General features: G+C 39.6%; 1 protein-coding gene across 3 annotated transcripts in view; it reads right to left on the bottom strand.

Annotated features, from left to right (window-relative positions):
- Window positions 1–18,427, bottom strand: part of LOC117381137 (transcription factor COE1-A-like) — a 111,799-nt gene that overhangs the window by 24,002 nt on the left and 69,370 nt on the right. For 2 of the 3 annotated variants that reach the window (XM_033978018.2, XM_033978017.2), the window contains exons 7-10: window positions 15,971–16,052; window positions 14,409–14,550; window positions 12,943–13,076; window positions 9,746–9,872 (exon numbers count right to left, since the gene is read on the bottom strand). In XM_033978018.2, coding sequence (XP_033833909.1) covers window positions 9,746–9,872; window positions 12,943–13,076; window positions 14,409–14,550; window positions 15,971–16,052 — 485 coding nt within the window. The remainder of the gene's footprint in view (window positions 1–9,745; window positions 9,873–12,942; window positions 13,077–14,408; window positions 14,551–15,970; window positions 16,053–18,427) is intronic. The other variant, XM_055226464.1, reaches the window with a different exon arrangement.

Here is an 18,427-nt window from a genome sequence, read left to right as displayed (position 1 = left end):
AAGTTGTATTGAAGGAGAATTGCGATTTAAAATGTGAAAATTGTAACCTAATGAATATCTTCTTTGAATATCTGGATAGGCAACAAGTCCCGTGTAAATAATGCTTTTCTCATCTCTCCGTGTCTGTACTTATACGTATGTTTGATGCAAATGCTTTGAGATGGAGGCAGCTGAATTAGCCACAGTAATAGTCATTCTGCACTTGAGTATATGAGAGGAGACAAAAGCGCCGAGCCCATAATAACTCGTCAGGTATGATTTACAAAGGGATCGAAAAGGTTTTAAAAGACACTTAACGCTGCCTTTAATGTTGCAATTACTTTCTTCATGCAGCTTTCGCCAATCAATACGTCAATCACGGAGCACTCACGGCTTGTCACTCGGATGCATTACGCACACATATGCTTAAAACACTGTCATCGCTGTAGCGTCGAGAGAAAGAGCATTCAAAATCGAAGCTGAATGGTAAAACGCTACTACTACGGTCAAAAACTCAACCCGTATGTGAGGAGTGGAACAATGCACTGAAATCTACTGGAATTCAAACTGACTGTCATGGAAATGTATAGAAAAAAGTGTCATTTAGCCTTTTTACACATTAAAGTATCACTAAAAGTACAATTACAACTAATACTACCACCAGTATTTTGTTGCATTTATTCAGTTACACGTTTTTTATGGCTCAAATTTGGAAAAAACATTCATTCATTGGGGGCGACAGTAGCTCATTTGATAGAGCGTTTGTCCACTGATCCGCTCTCGACATAAACATCATTGTTTGAGCGGTCAGATCCGACAGATAAATGCTGTCGTTGTGTCCTTGGGCAAGACATTTACCTCACCCCCTAGTATCTGTGTACTGGTGTATGAATGTGTGTGTGAATGAGTGAGTGGTTTCTTGACGTAAAGCGCTTTGAGTGACTTGAACGTGGAAAAGCGCTGTATAAAAATGTGACCGTTTACCATTTTTACTTGGGTCTGGAAGCCTCTCTAGAGATCTGACCCGTAACTTGGCCTAGTGGTGTTACTTTCTTGTCTCCATGAAGATAAGTCTAACGTCATATACACAAGAATAGTCCAAGCAGAGCTGTAACATCTCCATGGAGACAAGCAGGTGGCGCGTACTGGCACGGACTTCAGCAGAAAACCTCCACAGCGGACCTTTAACAGCAGGTAAAAGTATTTAAGCATCAGTGAGTTGAAGGAAATGTTCTTATACACTATTCGAACTCTCTCGTTACCTTCCGGTCCCGCTAAATGGTGGTAGTAGGAGTGCGATCTGCAGCTGGAGAGAGGTTTGGTACTTTCCGCACAGATAGATTACTTCCAGATGAATCGCCAGTATGCTTTATTATCAACTCACACCCAACTTTCTGCTTTCTGTTATGTCCTAGACGCGCTCAATTTGTTAGCACCACGACTGCATAAATCCAGAACTGTGGACAATACCAGATGTTCAACCCGGGAACAAATCACAGCCCTCTCCAAAGAAGTCATATTTCATCATTTGTGGACATTTACACATTTTATGATTCGTATAAATTACAGGCATCTGACAAAACTAAAGTGAAAATGGAAGTACACAGAAATTTGTTACAGACACATGTTTGAACTATGAACTCACCTACTATGAGGTCATTTATTTTTTGCTAATAGTCTGAAAGTGACCAGCTCATATTTTGCTACATGATTTAAATACAAAATTAAGTTAAAATGCTAAATGACTTTAATCAGGTGACGTTATTGCAGCAGCACCATTATAAAAAAAAAAAAAAAATCTGTTATATCTGTATCTTGCAACACCGACCAATAACAATGTATAAGCCATAAACTTTTAATACTACATTTTTATTGGTCCATAGAGTTAAAATATATTATAAAACTAACAAGCATATGTATATTAAATCATACTAATTACATTACTGTTATTATTGTTACCCGAAATTTCTGCTTTGTCACGATAAGAACTACTGTCAGTGTTGGATTCTGGCCAGAAAACACACACACACACACACACTTTAGACGAGCTTATTTGGAAAAAAACTGCAAAATTTCCAGTATTACAGCTGCATATTTCAAAGCTGAAACATTACCTAAATAACTGCAGACTTTTCCGACTTAGAAACATCCATTTAAATTGTGATGAGATGAATGCGATGTGAATTTTGTAAGTGCGTATTGTTGCAGTCCTAAAGAACACAATATTGGTCGTGCTACAAACGCATAACTTATCTCTAAATAAATGCATTTACATAATATAACTCAGACCATTAACTATAAACCTACACATGTGGATCACCTGCCTTAAACGCCCAAAATTCACACCTGATTTACCTCAACTTTGCACTTCCATATGCGATTATATCATATGGAAACACAGTTCTTCTGGCGTGTGCTGAGGAAAGAGAGTTTAAGAGAAGTTTAAAAACAGCTGCTAACAGTCGGAGGCATATCAACTGTCAGAGTAACTGCCACTGTCACATTCTCTCTCCCGAGACTCCGACTTTAAGAAAAAACTCACCCAAAAACCTCAAACCGAACGCTACATATTAATAGAAATGTACAGTAAACGGGAATCTGAGAGAGAACGAACACGTTAACAAGCAGATGTATGTGTAACAGAAGACAAAGTGTTTTTTTTAAATAAGAATCAGCAATTTAATAAAGTGGGACATCTGCTAAACTGGTTAATGGACTTGAACTTATACGTACTTAATATCACAAATCACCTACTCCCACGGAAATATATGGAACAATGAAGTATGGACGCTTTTGGACGCAGCAAAGTCAGACATTTTAACTGTGATCAAGTAAAAATTGTAATCTTGGCTTGAAGAAAATTGTGAGATTATGTTTTGAAATTTTGCGCTGAATATTAAACACATGCATTAACACATGTACGCAAAAGTGTACGTGCATAATGACATGGGACAATCGCTTAAAGAGCAAAAAATAACATAAGATTTTAATTTAATCTAATTCATTTCACTGAATATTGATTAAACTTGTCCCAATTCTGCTGTAGTCCTGATTTAGTCCTGATCTAGTCCAGGTTTAGCTCCGGGTTTTGTCCCAATTTTGATGTGTGTGTACGTGAACACATTCTTTGAGGATATTGTAATACAGTGAACCAAAAAAAAAATAAAAAATCACTCTGAAATGTTGATTTTTATTATATTGTGTAGTGTTACAGTGTTTCTCGTAGTAAAACAAAAACTCAACATTTTAACATTCTAGTAAATGTCTAGTTTGGCCGCTCCGTTCTGACTCCTTCCTGCACTGTAACCAAAAAAAAAAAAGAAAAGAAAAAAAAAAAGCTGAAAACCTCAAACCAAGCAGCGTCCACAAAAGCGTGTGTTTACAGGGGTCAAACTGCCTGCGTGCGCCTCTGCTGCTGTTTGGACACGTTTCATCTCCACTTACTGCGCCCACCCGCTGTCCATGAAAGCCCCTCAGCACGATCTCCCCCAGACCCCTCCCCGCAACTTTAACTACACCTTCTGTCACCTCTTTTTGCCCGTACGCCCCCCTCTTCCTCTCTTTCTCTCCTCTCCTCTCTCTCTTCTTCTTCCTCTTGAGTCTAGTACCAATCAATACTCATAGAAGTTTCATGAGGCTAGACCCTGCACTCCTGTTTCACAATAAAAACGTAGAAAAGGAGGAGAAGGGGACGGTAAAAAAAATCTGAAAAATACTGCTTTTATTTGAGATTCATGAATCAAAAATCACATAATTATTGCGACTGTTTTTGTTTTAAAAGTTGTATGGCTGTAGTAGGATGGAGGGATGTCCACGTTGTCTCAAAAGCTTAAGTTGGGATGAAGAGACAAAGATGGGCGGTGTAAAAGGATACGCGGCTGATAGGAGGAGGTGTGGTGGGATCGATATGAGGCCAGCTCCAAGTTCAATATCACTGAATTATTGCTTCATTCTTCCCCTAAGAGATGGGATCTGGTTCTCTCGCTCCATGAGACCCCCGCGTATTTGGTTCATATGTGCAAAATGTGCAAAATGAATGTGTGTGTGGAGAGAGGGAGGGAAGGAGGGAGGGAGAAAGAGAGAGGGAAACAGAGAGAAAGAGAGAGGTTAAGAGACAGGGGAGAGAAAGAGAGAGAGGGAAAGAGGCAGAGAGGGAGGGAAAGGGAGAGAGACAGAGAAAGAGAGAGGGAACGGGAGAGAAAGGGAGAAAGGGAAAGAGGCAGAGAGGGAGGCAGGGTAAGGGAGAGAGAGAAAGAGAGAGGGAAAGGGAGAGAAAGAGAGAGAAAGAGACAGAAAAGGGATAGAGATAAAGAGGTAGAGAGAGAGGGAGTTAAGAAGGGAGGGAGGGAGAGAGCGAGAGGGGAGAAATAGAGAGAAAGAGAGAGGGAAAGGGAGAGAGAAAGGGAACGAAAGAGAGAGGGAAAGATAGAGGGAAAGGGAGAGAAAGATAGAGAGAAAGAGAGAAAGTGAGAGAATGAGAGGGAAAGGGAAGAGGTAAAGGGGGGGAGAAAGAGAGAGGGAAAGGTAGAGAAAGAGAGGGAGGGAAAGGGGGAGAGAGAGCGAGAGAGGGAAGGAGGGAGGGAGAAACAGAGAAAGAGAGAGAGAAGGAGAGGAAAAGGGAGAGAAAGAGAGAGAGAGTGTAAGAGGCAGAGAAGGAGGGAGGGAAAGATAGTGAGGTAGAGAGGGGAAGGAGGGAGAGAGAGAGAAAGATGGAGAAAAGGGAAGAGAGAGAGCGGGAGGGAGAGAGAGAAAGGGGGAAAGAAGGAGAGAAAGGGAGAGAGGAAAGAAGAGAGAGAAAGAGAAGGAAGGAGGGAGGGAGAGAGAAAGAAGGAGAGAAGGAACGAGGCAGAGAGAGGAAAATACAGGGATGTTGAGAGAGATAGGGAAGGAGGGAGAGCGAAAGAGATAGAAAGCAAGAGAAAGAGAGACAGAAAGGGAGAGAAAGAGAGAGAGAGGGAGGGGGAGAGAGAGAGGGGAAGAGAAAGAGAGAGGGAAAGAGAGAGGGAGAGAGGAAATAAGGGAAAGAGAAAGAGAGAGAGAAAAAGAAGGAAGGAGAGAGAGAGAGAGAGTGAAAGAGGCACAGAGGGAAACAGAAGGAGGAAAATAGAGGGATGTAGAGAGAGAGGGAGATCAGCTTACAACTGGATCAATACTTTACAATCTGGGTTTAAAAGTACATTTTTACAACATTTACAATAAAACGTTTCACTTTTAACACAGACAAATCATTATATCCTATGTCCACAAGCATCAGAAGTGTTAAACCAGCATGTTTCTGTCTCTTTGGGGTTTGTGTTATGTGATTTCAAATAAATGCTTCTTAATCACACTCTTCTGCATTTCCTCAGAGATTTGTGCTGAAATTAGTTCAACAGAAACAATTCACTTTTTTTCTATTCACATTTTTCCTACCTGTTTTCATCTGTATATTTTTGTTTGCTTAAACCTTTTCAGCAACTTGTAGACAATAATAATAATAAAATAAGTTTTACTTTTCAATCCTGTACAAAAATATAGTGGAGTAGACAGTACAGATACCTCCTCTCAAATGTAGTGAAGTAAAAGTAAAATGTATCCACTTTAAAATGTACTTATATAAACGACAAATACCTAAAATGTATACTTAAGTACAGCACTTTACAACTTTTACTTCATCACGCTCCACCACTGGTCATAAGTGGTATTACTGTTTAACGCCCCATCCCTATGTGAAGCATCTAAACAACATCTTTTTTATGTTTTGAGTCACTGATTCTACCCAGAAATGTCCCTTATTTGTTCGCACTAATAAATGAACTTTACCTCTGACAGTTGGCTCATATTACTTACTCATGCTTTTATGCTCTGATCTATTGTAAGTCAATGGGAGCGTCTGATGTAGATTCTTCCCACCAGGCGAATGCGACACAGCACCATAAGTGACACTACATTAGTGTGTGTGGGAACGACCATCTGCTCCACAGCCCTCCACATTTCTCTCTGATTTATTATGACTTTCAACTCGACGCCTTGTTTGAACCTCTGTGTGGTAACTTGTGTACAGCATGACCCCGTTCTAGTGTGTAGCTTTGCCAAGTTGTGAGTTTTGCAGCTTGTGTGAGTGCGTTTGTACATGTTTAATTGCATAGGCTTTTAACCCAGAGGCAACACCGGTTAAAGTATTGAAGAAATCACATCAACCAATCACATTTGAGCCCCACAACCTCTTAGCAGCAACTTCCACCAAAGATTTCGACCTTGAGGCGGGGTCATGAAACCGCAGTAACGAACCTGGTTTGCTGGGTCACATGTTGAAGCCATCAGCCAATCAGGGGGTCACGCGGGGTCACCTCCGGCCAATCGCAGCCGGAGTTAGAGTCCAGACGAACCAATTATGAGAGAGCTAGCCTCAGGGTCGGACTGAAGGAGGTATGTGCCACCACCTTTGTCCAGCAAAATGCCAATAAAATGAAAGTTTTTGAAAGTTGTTAGTTTGTGAAAATATTGTTTCTATAACGATACAAATGTTAGCCAAATTTATGAATCAATCTGCAGTTAAATATTTTTGTCATTAAAAGTAGTGCAACAATGCTGATATTAATTGAGAATGCGAAAATAAAAAGCAAAAACAGAGGAAAAAAATCGATGCTAAAATAGCCTCCATATGTATTCTTAGATGGAGCAATTAAAATAGCTCTTTAAGACTTCATAAAAATACTGTACAACACTGGCATAAAATGTGTTTCAAATTAACAACATCAAACATTTAATTTGATGAGTGTTGATGTAATAGACACAAATCAAATATTTAACAAGCCATAACAATATCATTATCAACCATAACAATGCAGCGATAAACACGGATTAAGCTAAATTATACAATGTAATAATAGAGTATTAAGGCCAAGAGTCTCATGACACCAGCCATTATTATATTAATTATGCACATTTGTAATATGCCAACGTGATGTCGGCCTAGTCCGACTGTCACCGCGTAATGTTTTAAAGATAGGCTTATTGAAAATGACAAACAAACACAAAGGAAACTCATAATCCCATTTACTATTCTGAATTTGAGAAAAAGGGGGACATTTAGACAAACTTTAAATCTTGATAGGATTTCCTCAGCCAAGTGAAGTTAACAAATCAGTTTTGATCATTATAACACCAGATGAAACCAATAAGATTTATAGACAGCTGATTTTATGTTTTCTATTGATCCCCTCTAAACCCTCTTTATCTTGAGTTAATATCCAGCGTCGTAAATGTGTCTTTAGTTGGTCGTTTTCTCACAATGACGTCATGATTATTGTGGAGTGATGGAGCCGTGTTAAAACAGGATCAATACAGAGGCAGACATCACATCACCTCCAGACCACAGGAGGTGCATTTGCATATGGTCATATATATTTAATTGTATGAGTACTTTTACAATAGCAGCTTTACTGTTACATACTTTTGACTTCACTTAGTTTCGGTGTAACAGCGCTCTTGTTTGGGTAGAACTTTGATATGCAATATGTAACTAGTGCACTGCATGAATCCATGAGCCAAGTCTGCTGTCACCAAATACTTATAATTATTTACAGAACTAGCTTAGCTGCATTATTTACTTGATGCGAAAAGGCTTAGTTGGGGATATTTGGTATTGTTTTTAATGGTCAACGCAGACACTGGAGACCCTAACTGTAATTCTAACCCTGGGGATGAGGTAGGTTAAGTGTCTTGCCCAAGGACATAATGTATTCAAATTGTGGGAGCTGGATTCAAACCGGCAACCTTCAGGTCAGTGGACGAACCCTAAACCAACTGAGCTACTGTCGCCCCAGTGGTTTAAAAGTCGTTAAATGTATTAGTTTGAAATATGTCCTTTTATTCTTTCCATAAACATGTAAACCATTTTTCGATCTTATTTGTAGCCGATTATTTAGGGAAAAAATAAATAAATAAAAAATGCATTTGATTGATAGATTTTTGGATGCACAAAGATGCTTCACATTGTATTAATTCACTCCAAACCTAGTTGTGGTAAGCAACAAAGTCACCGCTGTCCTGGGATAGAATGACAAAAGCAAGTCTGTCAATATGTACCATCAGTGTCTCCAGCCACAGCCACACCACATTCATACTGAACACTTAGTTGAGTAACATAATTTCAAAGTTTCTCTTATTTAAGTACAATTTGCCCCCCTCTGCTCTGTACCCCCCTTGGCTCTCTCCACCACTGTTAAAGCTGTTGTAATGGTGTGTGTTGGTAAACTGAGCGTTCTGGCTGATTTGACTAATAGTTTCAGTATGGAGCACAGCATAAAGAGCAGACTGTCTAATTGTAGATGCCTGTAATGAGAGTCTGATTAGGGCCACATTGTAAACGAGTGTAGGGTCGTTAATGTTTGACTAATCTACAGTCATTAGTCCCACACTGTCTGGCCCGGGACTGAACCAGGCTAGGCCCATAGATCCACACACAAGTACAAACATACAGTGAAGAGAGCTGTTTAATATGCAGGCATGTGTTCACCAAAGCACTAAGGGAGTGACTGCGGACTCGAGCACACTGTCAGCGACAGGACAAATGTCAGAAAGAATAGGAATGCAATCTTGATGTCTGCGTTTTTTCTTCTGCATATGGGAAATAAAATATGTTTTTTAGAATGAACTACTTGAATTTGATAGTACCATGTAAAATGTATGTATAACATTAGCTTGTTAAACTATTACATAATTACTGTAAATTTCTGACTGTTGAGCGCACCTGAATATAGGCCGCACCAGCAAAATTTAAAAGAAAATACATTTTGTACAAATATAGGCCGTACCTGAATATAAGCTGCAGGTTTTTATGTTGTAACATGAGATATGAAGACGGTATATATATATTTTTTAGGTTTTTCCATTTTTTCAAACGGAGCCTGAAAATCGGCAGTACGGCACCAACATGCCATCAACGGGATTAACATAGCTACATGTTTAGAAAATAAAACAGCACAAACATGGGCCATCTGCTTTTATTTCCTCTGAAAGCTTTCGTCATTTTTTTACGTTGACTAACTTCTTCTGCTGCCTCCAACTTCGCACCACTGATTCATTGATGCCAAGCTTTCGTGCAGTGGCTCTATTTCCTTCTTTGACGCCAGATCCATTTCCTTTAACTTAAAAGCTGCATCATTTGCATTTCTTCGTGTGTTTTTTCTATGATGAGGCTGTGTATATGATGTGCAACATGACAGTTCCAAATCAAAACTAGTGTGTTTGTCAGCGCACAATCTTTCCCCATGTCTGCCTCACTTTTGCGTTTACAGCTAGAGAGCGCCCCCCCCCGGTGGCTGTTAGCCAATAAAAATCTATAAATTAGCCGCACCATTGTATAGGCCGCAGGGTCCAAAGCATGGGAAAAAAGTAGCAGCTTATAGTCCGAAATTTATGGTAAAAGTACCTCAGAAGTGAACTTGTTTTCTGGGAACTATGTGGCTCAACTGGTAGAGCACCTCAAATATACTACACTGGAGTCATAGGATTGATGGTATTTGTTCATATACAATTCCAAATCCACAAATAACACCAGCTGAGGTAAATAAATGTGAAACTACAATGAAGTTTTTGTCAACTGCACAAAACATGCATAAATGTGACCAGCAGAAGCAAGGTCTATAACATTGTCTTTAACATTAAAAAGGAACATGCCATTAAACCATTGCACATGGGAAGCTTCAAGTCAGTCAGTGATGCGAACGCAAAAAGCACATACAAAAAAAAAAAAAAAATACTATCCACCAGTCAAACTCACCAGTGTAAATGAAGCGTCCGGGGGTCCCTTTGCAGAACTGTTTGGACTTGTAGGACAGAGTGACCTCCACCACTCCAGGGATGTGCCGTGGCGGCGTCTGCACCCGGATGGCGTGAGGCGTAATCAGCTGCATTCAACACAAAAATACAGGAAAATAATGAATAGTCTGTAGTCTTATGGCTCTTATGGTCGTTATGTGTCCAATATGGTTTTGTATCTTGATCCCGATCTCGAGTAGAACGTTTATTTTGAATTTAGGTTCGATGCATTTACACTTGTCCAGGAGGTGAAAGAAAGCTCTGAGCTAAGTTTGTTTTCATTTTGATTTAATGCTTTTTGCATCAAATCTGATTACAGTGCTGGACCCAATGCTGTTTATGTAAAATTTGGAGAGAGATGCACGGCTGCTTTTAGTATCTACTGTACATTTTATGACCAAAACTTGCAAAAATGTTTGTAAATGATTACTGATAGAATTAAATTTAAACTTTTACCCCTAATGCAAACTTGCTTAGCATATTTCTCCACTCCTGTTAAGTGCAAAGGGTCTCAACAAGTGGATATGGACCCAATAGAAAGCTGCAGGTAGATTCAGCTTTTTACATAGAGACATGAATTATACGTTTAGTTTCTCAATTTTATCTTCAAATTAATTGCACAGTGAACAGTCTTTTTATCTCAGATGCTCTTCCTACACAGCTCATGAGAATACAGGCCGGAAATGGTAAAATAGAAGTAATTACATTAAACATGTGTCAAAAAAGTTATAATTTATAGTTAAATTAATGTCAAAAGTGTGACACGGTAAAATACTGTGGATTCAATTAAACTGAAAAAGGAGTAGTACTAGTGCTTTTAGTGTTCATTATATCAGAGGCACTTTGCTGTTGTATCTAACTTGTATTCTCAAGTGTCCCATGCTTTATCTGGGCTCTCGCTGCTCTTCAGCTAATTGCCCTTTGGGGACAAATAAACTCTGTGAACAGAATGTGGGATGGTTAAAAGACACGACCCGACACCAGAAATCAAGCACTACTGTAACTACAATCCAATATGTGCCTAAGACCTATGTATAGACCTGGTGTAAAGAGAACATTGATTAATCTATTGATCTGTACAGAGTGATAAATATTTAATGCTGCAAATTTGGCCTGTCTTAAAAGTACTGTGACCCACATATGAAATAGCCTGTATATCAAAAGAGATCTGGTGTCTCAGTCGTTATCGAAATGTGGTTCTGGTATCACCGGATAATAATACAGGGTCATTAATAACAATGTATTGGAGATATAGAACCTTTATGAAGAAGTGGAAGGCCTGACCATAAGTTAGAATTTATTTTTTTGTAATTTAATGTATTCTTAACAGTCACTATTATACTGAGATTCCTTTTCCTTCCTTTTCTTTCATTCTGATTGTCCTACACATCACTACAGCTTTAGTATCTGACCAGTTTCTGAATGATAAAGTTTAGATTAAATTGAAGTGACTTAATATCGGCTTTATTTTTAAGATAACATTGTGGCCTAAATAATTACGATTATCAATTAACCATTTAATCTTGACATCACTAGTCCTGGTATACCTTGTTTTGTCCCTGAGATAGTTCTCAAAGCCTGGCAATCCTAGACCAGGTGTTACTGCCAAACATAAAATCACTTTCACTAATTTCCCAACTAACATTCATCTCTCTTCACACTCAATAATAATAAGGCTAAATGAAACGTTTGGTTGGCTGGGATCCATGTTGAGAGCCACCCATCGAGCTGCGCGGGTCTAAACAGTTCTGTGTACATGAGAGCGACTGTAAGTGTGCCTCTCAACATGGTAAACAAACTCCACAGACCAGGTATGAGCCAGCATCTACACCCCGCACTCACAACCCCTCTGTTATAGTTGGACCAGCGCCACGGGCCGCTCAGAGACAAATAAACAGCGGCTGAGAGGGGCGCGGGGAAGGGGGGGGGGGGGAGAAGCGGGACACAGCGCTGTGTGGGCATTCGAAAAGATGGCTATCACTGATCTGCTGATGGGATCGCAATGAAGGATTGTGGGTAATAGGGCATTAGTGGAGGCTTATTACAGGGGTAAAATTTAAGCGTCTTTCACATATGCACTTTGGAGGGTCTCCGGAGAGTCACATCTGGGAAAGTTGTGAGTGAAAATAGGTAGATTTAAGCCGAGCTGAGGTATAAGTTTGGAGATTTATTGAGTATATGAAGATGAGCTTTACCTTTTACAAACTACAAAAGCAGATGGATCTAATTCACTTTATGCCTTGTTTTTTTAAAATCAGCCATTTTTAGTTTTATATGAGCACAGAACAACGCAGATTAGACGAAGAGGGTATATAGACTGTAGACACTAGAGACATAGGTGCTGATAATTCTCCCCCCCATTTCACAATTACATCTGTCCTATCCAATACAACTGATTCAAACCTAAGAAATTCTTACAGAAATAAACAATGAATGACTGAATTATAATTGCATTATTCTGTGTTAGATCTTCTTTTTATGTTTTTTACACAGGGCCTGTATACTAAACACAAACTATATTATATGTCGGGCCTTAAAACCAAAGTTTGGTGTAAATATTAATGTGTGTAATGTACATGATAGTTTAAAGGGACATGCACTATGCATTTTGGCTGGTCAGCTTAATTGGACAGAACATTCAAGCAGTGTGAATTGGGGTGAAAAGTGGGGAGAGGCATTAGACATTTTGATGATTATTGCTATGACAAAGCAATAATCAAGCTTATGTGATACAACTAACCACATTAGCCATTCAGTAATACAGAAGACATATTTGGCACAATGGTAGAAGTATACTATGATATATACAAGGTCAGCTGCACTTTTTACTTCAACAAGGCTATTTGCTCTGGACATTTTCAAACATGAACCTCACGCAGATGCAGTGAAAATACAAGGATATATATAAAAAAAGTATTTAAAAATTTAGAGTCTAGTTTTAACACATGCAGGACCTTGAGAGAGGCCCAGTGCAGAGTGAGCAAAGAGTAGCATGTGTGAAAGAGGCTTTAGATAAACATGAACCGCTAACACTACCCACACTAAGGATCGCACACAGCTAAGAGTGCAGGAGAAGTGTGTTTTGGTATTGAGTTACTTCCAGCGCACCAAGGACATAAACACCAGGAGAGGGTGGAATAACACACAAGAGAAACCCACCTCACTCCACACCAGCATGGTCCCAAAGATCACCTGCAGCCCGTCAAAAAAGTTGTCCCCAATGATGATGACTGTAGCGCCCCCTGTGGTCCAGCCCTCACTGGGACTGATGGCTTTGATACAGGGAGCTGCTCCTTGAGAAAACAAGACATACAGTTATTATGTTTTACTGGTTTGTTAGTAATTATTGATTTTTAACATATGATTACATTGATGCTTTTGTGTTCTTCAGGATATTTCAACCACATCAAAATGATTTTGAGAAATAAAACACTTGTAGCTGCTTAAATGCAAGATAGGTATGTTTAACACCACAATGTGGAAAAGCAATGATATCACCATGGAGACAAGCAGGCGGTGGACGCCCTCCACAATATTAAAGGAGAGCAATGCCATGTTGTCCTAATCCTATGCAGACTGTAAAAACAGGTGACATCTGTTTGTGTTACACCCTACAATTACTTGGGGATTCACCAGGGAGTACCTGCTTCACACCCAAAGCAGCTGTGGCACTCTGGTGACATGGGAGCAGCCTTATGGGGTATTCAGTGGATGTAAAACCCATAATGTTTCCCATGTTAAAGTGCTGAAGTATGAATGGACTGTGATGATGTCACCTTCACTGGTGTGTCCCTGTGTAACGTTTGGCAGTGTCGCTGTTGTCATAACTTCCCAAAGGCAGAGGAAATCTGTTTTGGATCGGCTTCACACTTTCACTCAATATATTCATGCTACACCCTCAGTGTCTGGCCACTGTCCAAGTCACTGCTCTGTCCTCACCAAGTAAAAACTCTATTGGCTACATCTGTTTTATTATGGTAACACATTGTACAGCACCTACGTCATTGTACAGGGCATAAATGGTTCAATATTGATGGTTTTTGCTAAACTTACCTTAGCTGGAGGATTTTTACGCATTTTGTGTATTTTAGGTTGATTGAGGAAACCCACCCAGAAACAGGGAGAAACATGCAAAGAAAGGCCCGGGAATCAATCCCAGAACCTTTTTGCTGTGAAACATGAGTAGTAGCCACTCAGCCACCATTCTAAATGGGGTTATGGCTACACAATTGTTTTTGGTTTAGTCCTGATTAAGTCCTGGTGTTTTCCTGGTTTAGTTTTAGTTTAGCCCTGGTTTAGCTCTGGTTTAGCTTTGGTTTACTTTGCATCTATAATGGTAGCTCATTTTAGAAAGCTCCTTTTATAGAAGTATAGAGCTATTTGGCCCACACATCACATGTGCTCCTGTATCCCTGCTCTGTCTGTTTCACAAAGCATTCTTAATGATAGTGATATTCCACACACACTTTTGTTTTGGGTGTGTGTGTTGGGTGGGATTAACCAGATGGAGGGGCAGAAATCACCTGATAGGATTAAGCCATCAGCCATCTGCCGCCCGTGCTGCTAACAGCCCCTTTCACTCAGACTCTACACACATACACTTTCACACATGGCAGACAGAGTACCGTGCTCAAGGTACGACGGCGTCCCCTCCACAGGGTCCAGTCTGCGAGCGCGGCGGCCATGTTTGGAGTTGTTGTGGACAAACATGTTGTCGGAGACGGCCAGCACATGTCCCTCCACACTCACCGTAGTCGACACCACCACCTGAGGGAAGATAGACACACAATGGTTAGATGTGGCAGAAGGAGTTTCCCGAGCGACAACATTAGATTTTGAGACAAGAAGGGACTAAAGCAGATTGATTTTGTGATTGTGATTTTTTGTGATTTGACCTTGATGCATAAAATTATAAAACATATGCAACAATAGTATCTTTTCTCTTATATTACATTTATTCCCCTTTATTCAACCATAGTTAATTAAGTGGCACAACCCTTTGTTAATACATCTTATTAAAGTGAAACACTCAAAGAAAAACAAGACAACTACTTTAATGCTTAAATGTGAACATGTGGACTCACTTATAGCATAATATTTTCAAAAGCGAGCACACTAGTTGATAAAGTGCAGGAGAAAATGAGGCATTAAAGAGTTTGGGGTCTGCAGATCATTGCGTGACGAGTAGAAACCACAAAAGTGTGAAAAACTCCTTAAGTGTACACTCTTATCACGGTTATTACCAACACACTGAGCCTACATTAGGCCCTTAGCCCTTTAAGTGTATATATGCGTCGCGTCTATCCTCCTCCGTTCAATAGTTCCTGATGGGTCCGCCCCTTAATTATCTCCCAGGGAAACAGAGCTGTCTTCCGGTGGTTCCACTACAATAGAGCCGCACAATTAGAGGCGCAGATACTGTCACACTGGCCACTGAACGACTTTCTTACCCATGTCCAATCAAATATTAACCCAAACGCACACACATTCTACACACTATTGTGGTAGGTATGCTGAGCGGAGACAAAAGCGCACGTGGAGGGGTAATAAATCAGAATCGGTATCTCTGCGCTGTCCACTCTAACTCAAGAGCTGTCTTCCTGATTGTGTTGGCCAGGGCTGATAAGGAAATAATAAAGATTGCGATGCACTAAATCTCATTCACAACCACGACAGGACATGTTTTACACGGACATGTTTTATTTGTTTTGTCCACTTAATAAGTTGATTAAAATGTAAGCAAAAACAGAATCTAATTACCTTCACATGTTGCACTAATCACAAGGATATTAGTCTTTCCAGTATGTAAACAGCCTTTGTCAAAACACTTGCAAAGGTATGAAGCTCACAAGAACGAAATCAAATGTTTTATGTAGCGTTGAAGTAAATGCTAAAATTTTTATCTCAAAATAATAATGAATCTTGCAGGGATTGGATGTGTTTCTGACCTGAAAATGTCTCAAAATCTATTGCTTTTGTTTGATTTCAGATACCAAACCCATTAATAACAGTTTAGAAAATAAGAATTATTTTAAAATGAAGGACAGAACACATAGGTCTAGTATGATGATGCCATATTTCCTGTCAGGTGAATGGTACTGCTTTGCTGCTTGCACCTCCCCATGTTGTTGTAGTCATATATAATTGAGGCAAAGAGTAACTCAAAAAGAGAGGAATTCAGTAATACCTGGAATCTCCTCATGTCCCGTGGGTTTCCTGCATTCTTTAGACAGTTCTGGTTGCATTTTAGGAAGAACTTGAGGAAGAATCTGGAAAAAGAAGAAAAACAAACACACTTTAAGGTTACCAGTGGATACATCTTTTTTTTTTGTTATAATCAAATAAGTTTTTTATTTTAATCACACCATTTCTATAATCAAGAACACTAAGGCTACATTCATTCTGGTGTGTGAATATATTGATACAAATAGGGGAGACCAAACCACCAAACCATCGGAGTGACACAAGAGCATATGTCCTGCCTGTATATTAGCCCATATAAATCCCGCTCAGTGAAGTCGCAGATGGAGCAGACAGTGAACAAACAGGTTGCGCAGGTTGTGTTTTGGTGTGAGCAGCTGCCTGTCCTGGCATCGCCCCGCACACTGCCACATGTGCCCAGTTTAAATTAACAACAGTATAAAACCAGTGGCACAATGGGAGGTGATGGACGGCTGCACCATAAAAGACACCGCTTGTTTAGAGTTGGGCATCAGGGCTAGTGGTCAGAGTTAAGATTTAGTCGTCCAAATCAGAAAAAAACTACATTTTTTGAGTTAACTTTGCAGCCACTTTGGAACCAGTCTCTTTTCATTTTGTGGTGTGTTTTTTCTCCCCAGGCAGTAGTTTAACACCAGTGAGTAGTATGAGAATGGGGGAATGAATAATGCATGATATTGTAAAGAAACATGTGTGTCTCATTTACACTTTAGACTAATACAATTTAATTATCCGAAAACAAAACATTTGATCTGGCAAACAGTTTTACATTTTAATTGCTTATCTGAAACAACCATTACAACAGTAAAAATAGCGACATTGGCTGCGTTAACACATCACATCAAAATTGAGGATAAACTCATAGCTAAATCAGGACTAGACCAGGACTAGAACAGGACCAAACCAAGTCTACATCATGAGTAAACTAGGATCAAACCAGAATCAAATCAGGATAAGTGTGTACGCAGCCTTAGTGAAGATAGTCTGTTATAGCAAACAATATATCACAGAGATTTCAATCTGAAGTCCAGGTTTATGTACAATTACTTCTTTTCAAGGTAAAATAATTCAAGATAAGTTTAATACAAGTTTATACGCAGGGGAATGATCCATACCCAAAGTCCAAGAACATTATGCTCTGTACTTTTTCTATTATCCCCATCACCATAATTGGCCTGGTCTTAAGTTTACTTGCGTGTCAAAGTTTTCTTTAAAGTTCCATTGTTTACATAAATGAAAGGAAAAATAAGTGCAAACAAACTTTTTCAATAATTCTTTCTTGACTGCTCCGCTGTTTTAGCTGACAGCCCTATACTCCAGACCAGAACAAAGCCCTGTGCTACAGCTTGTATCTTCTATAATAGTGTGTGAGCAGTGGCAGGTCGCAATGTAAAACTCATGCATTAACGAGCTCTGCCTTCGTTAGTACACCGGCGCTGGGAGAGTCCGCATGCCTAATTACGCCGACCCTTGACCTCCGGGTGACAGCCTATCAGAGCGCAGGACAGCCACGGTGACCCCCAGTGACCTTGCACTGTCTAGCCCTCCTCACAACACTAGCATAGCGTTAACATAAGTGCTAGTACGTCTATGGTAAAAGAGCTGCTAAAGCTTTAAACACTTACTCATCTGCGACGGAAAAAAGGAAGACGTTTAAGATCCGAATACAACTGTGTGTGTGTTTGCATATAAAATGATGAACCAGAGCGCCACTGAATATTTAAACAGTGTAGTGAGTGTCTATTAGTCGTTTTAATGCTTGGACAGGTTCCAGCGCTCCACAGAAATGTACTGCTGCCTCTCTGTGTTACATGGGTGAATAAGTAATGTACGCTATAAAATGATATTAGTGAAAATAGACTTCTTTGTATACATAAAAGGTAATGCACATTAAGAAGGGTGCATGATATAAACAGTAAAAAAGCAATCTGTTTGTATCTGTGTTATTGTGAATGGCTTTGGGTGTCTTAAAAAGAGTAAAAATACATTTGGCTGGAATCCAGAATATACACTTGAAGACGATGAATCTGGTCATCATTGAATCTCCTTGTTTTCATATTAGCGTGACTGAGAAGTGAATTAGCCACTTATCAGAGGCATGCATGGGCTGCCCATATGAGGAAAAAATATCTCAATATACTGAAAAACAGAGCGGATTTCTGCAGAATCAATGCGTGAAACAGTAAAGTCTGTTAACATGAGGTGAGAGAAATGTTATTTTGTTTGTAAATCATAGCTGTCCAATGAGCTCCTTCATTTCACGTGAAGTGTGAAGACAAAAGACAAATCTGATTGCACGATTAAGTTTGGTCAGACTTGAGACTTAGTGGAGGGTGTGAGGAGCAGACTGATATCCGTCTGTATAAAAAATAAAGAGATTCTGGATTTACCAAGCAAAAAATGCATTATTTCTACAGAAAAATAA

The sequence above is a fragment of the Periophthalmus magnuspinnatus genome, chromosome 14, assembly GCF_009829125.3.
Source record: "Periophthalmus magnuspinnatus isolate fPerMag1 chromosome 14, fPerMag1.2.pri, whole genome shotgun sequence".
NCBI classification, from domain to species: domain Eukaryota; kingdom Metazoa; phylum Chordata; class Actinopteri; order Gobiiformes; family Gobiidae; genus Periophthalmus; species Periophthalmus magnuspinnatus.
Note: the sequence above shows the minus strand (reverse complement) of the source record. Positions and strands in the feature narration are given on the sequence as shown.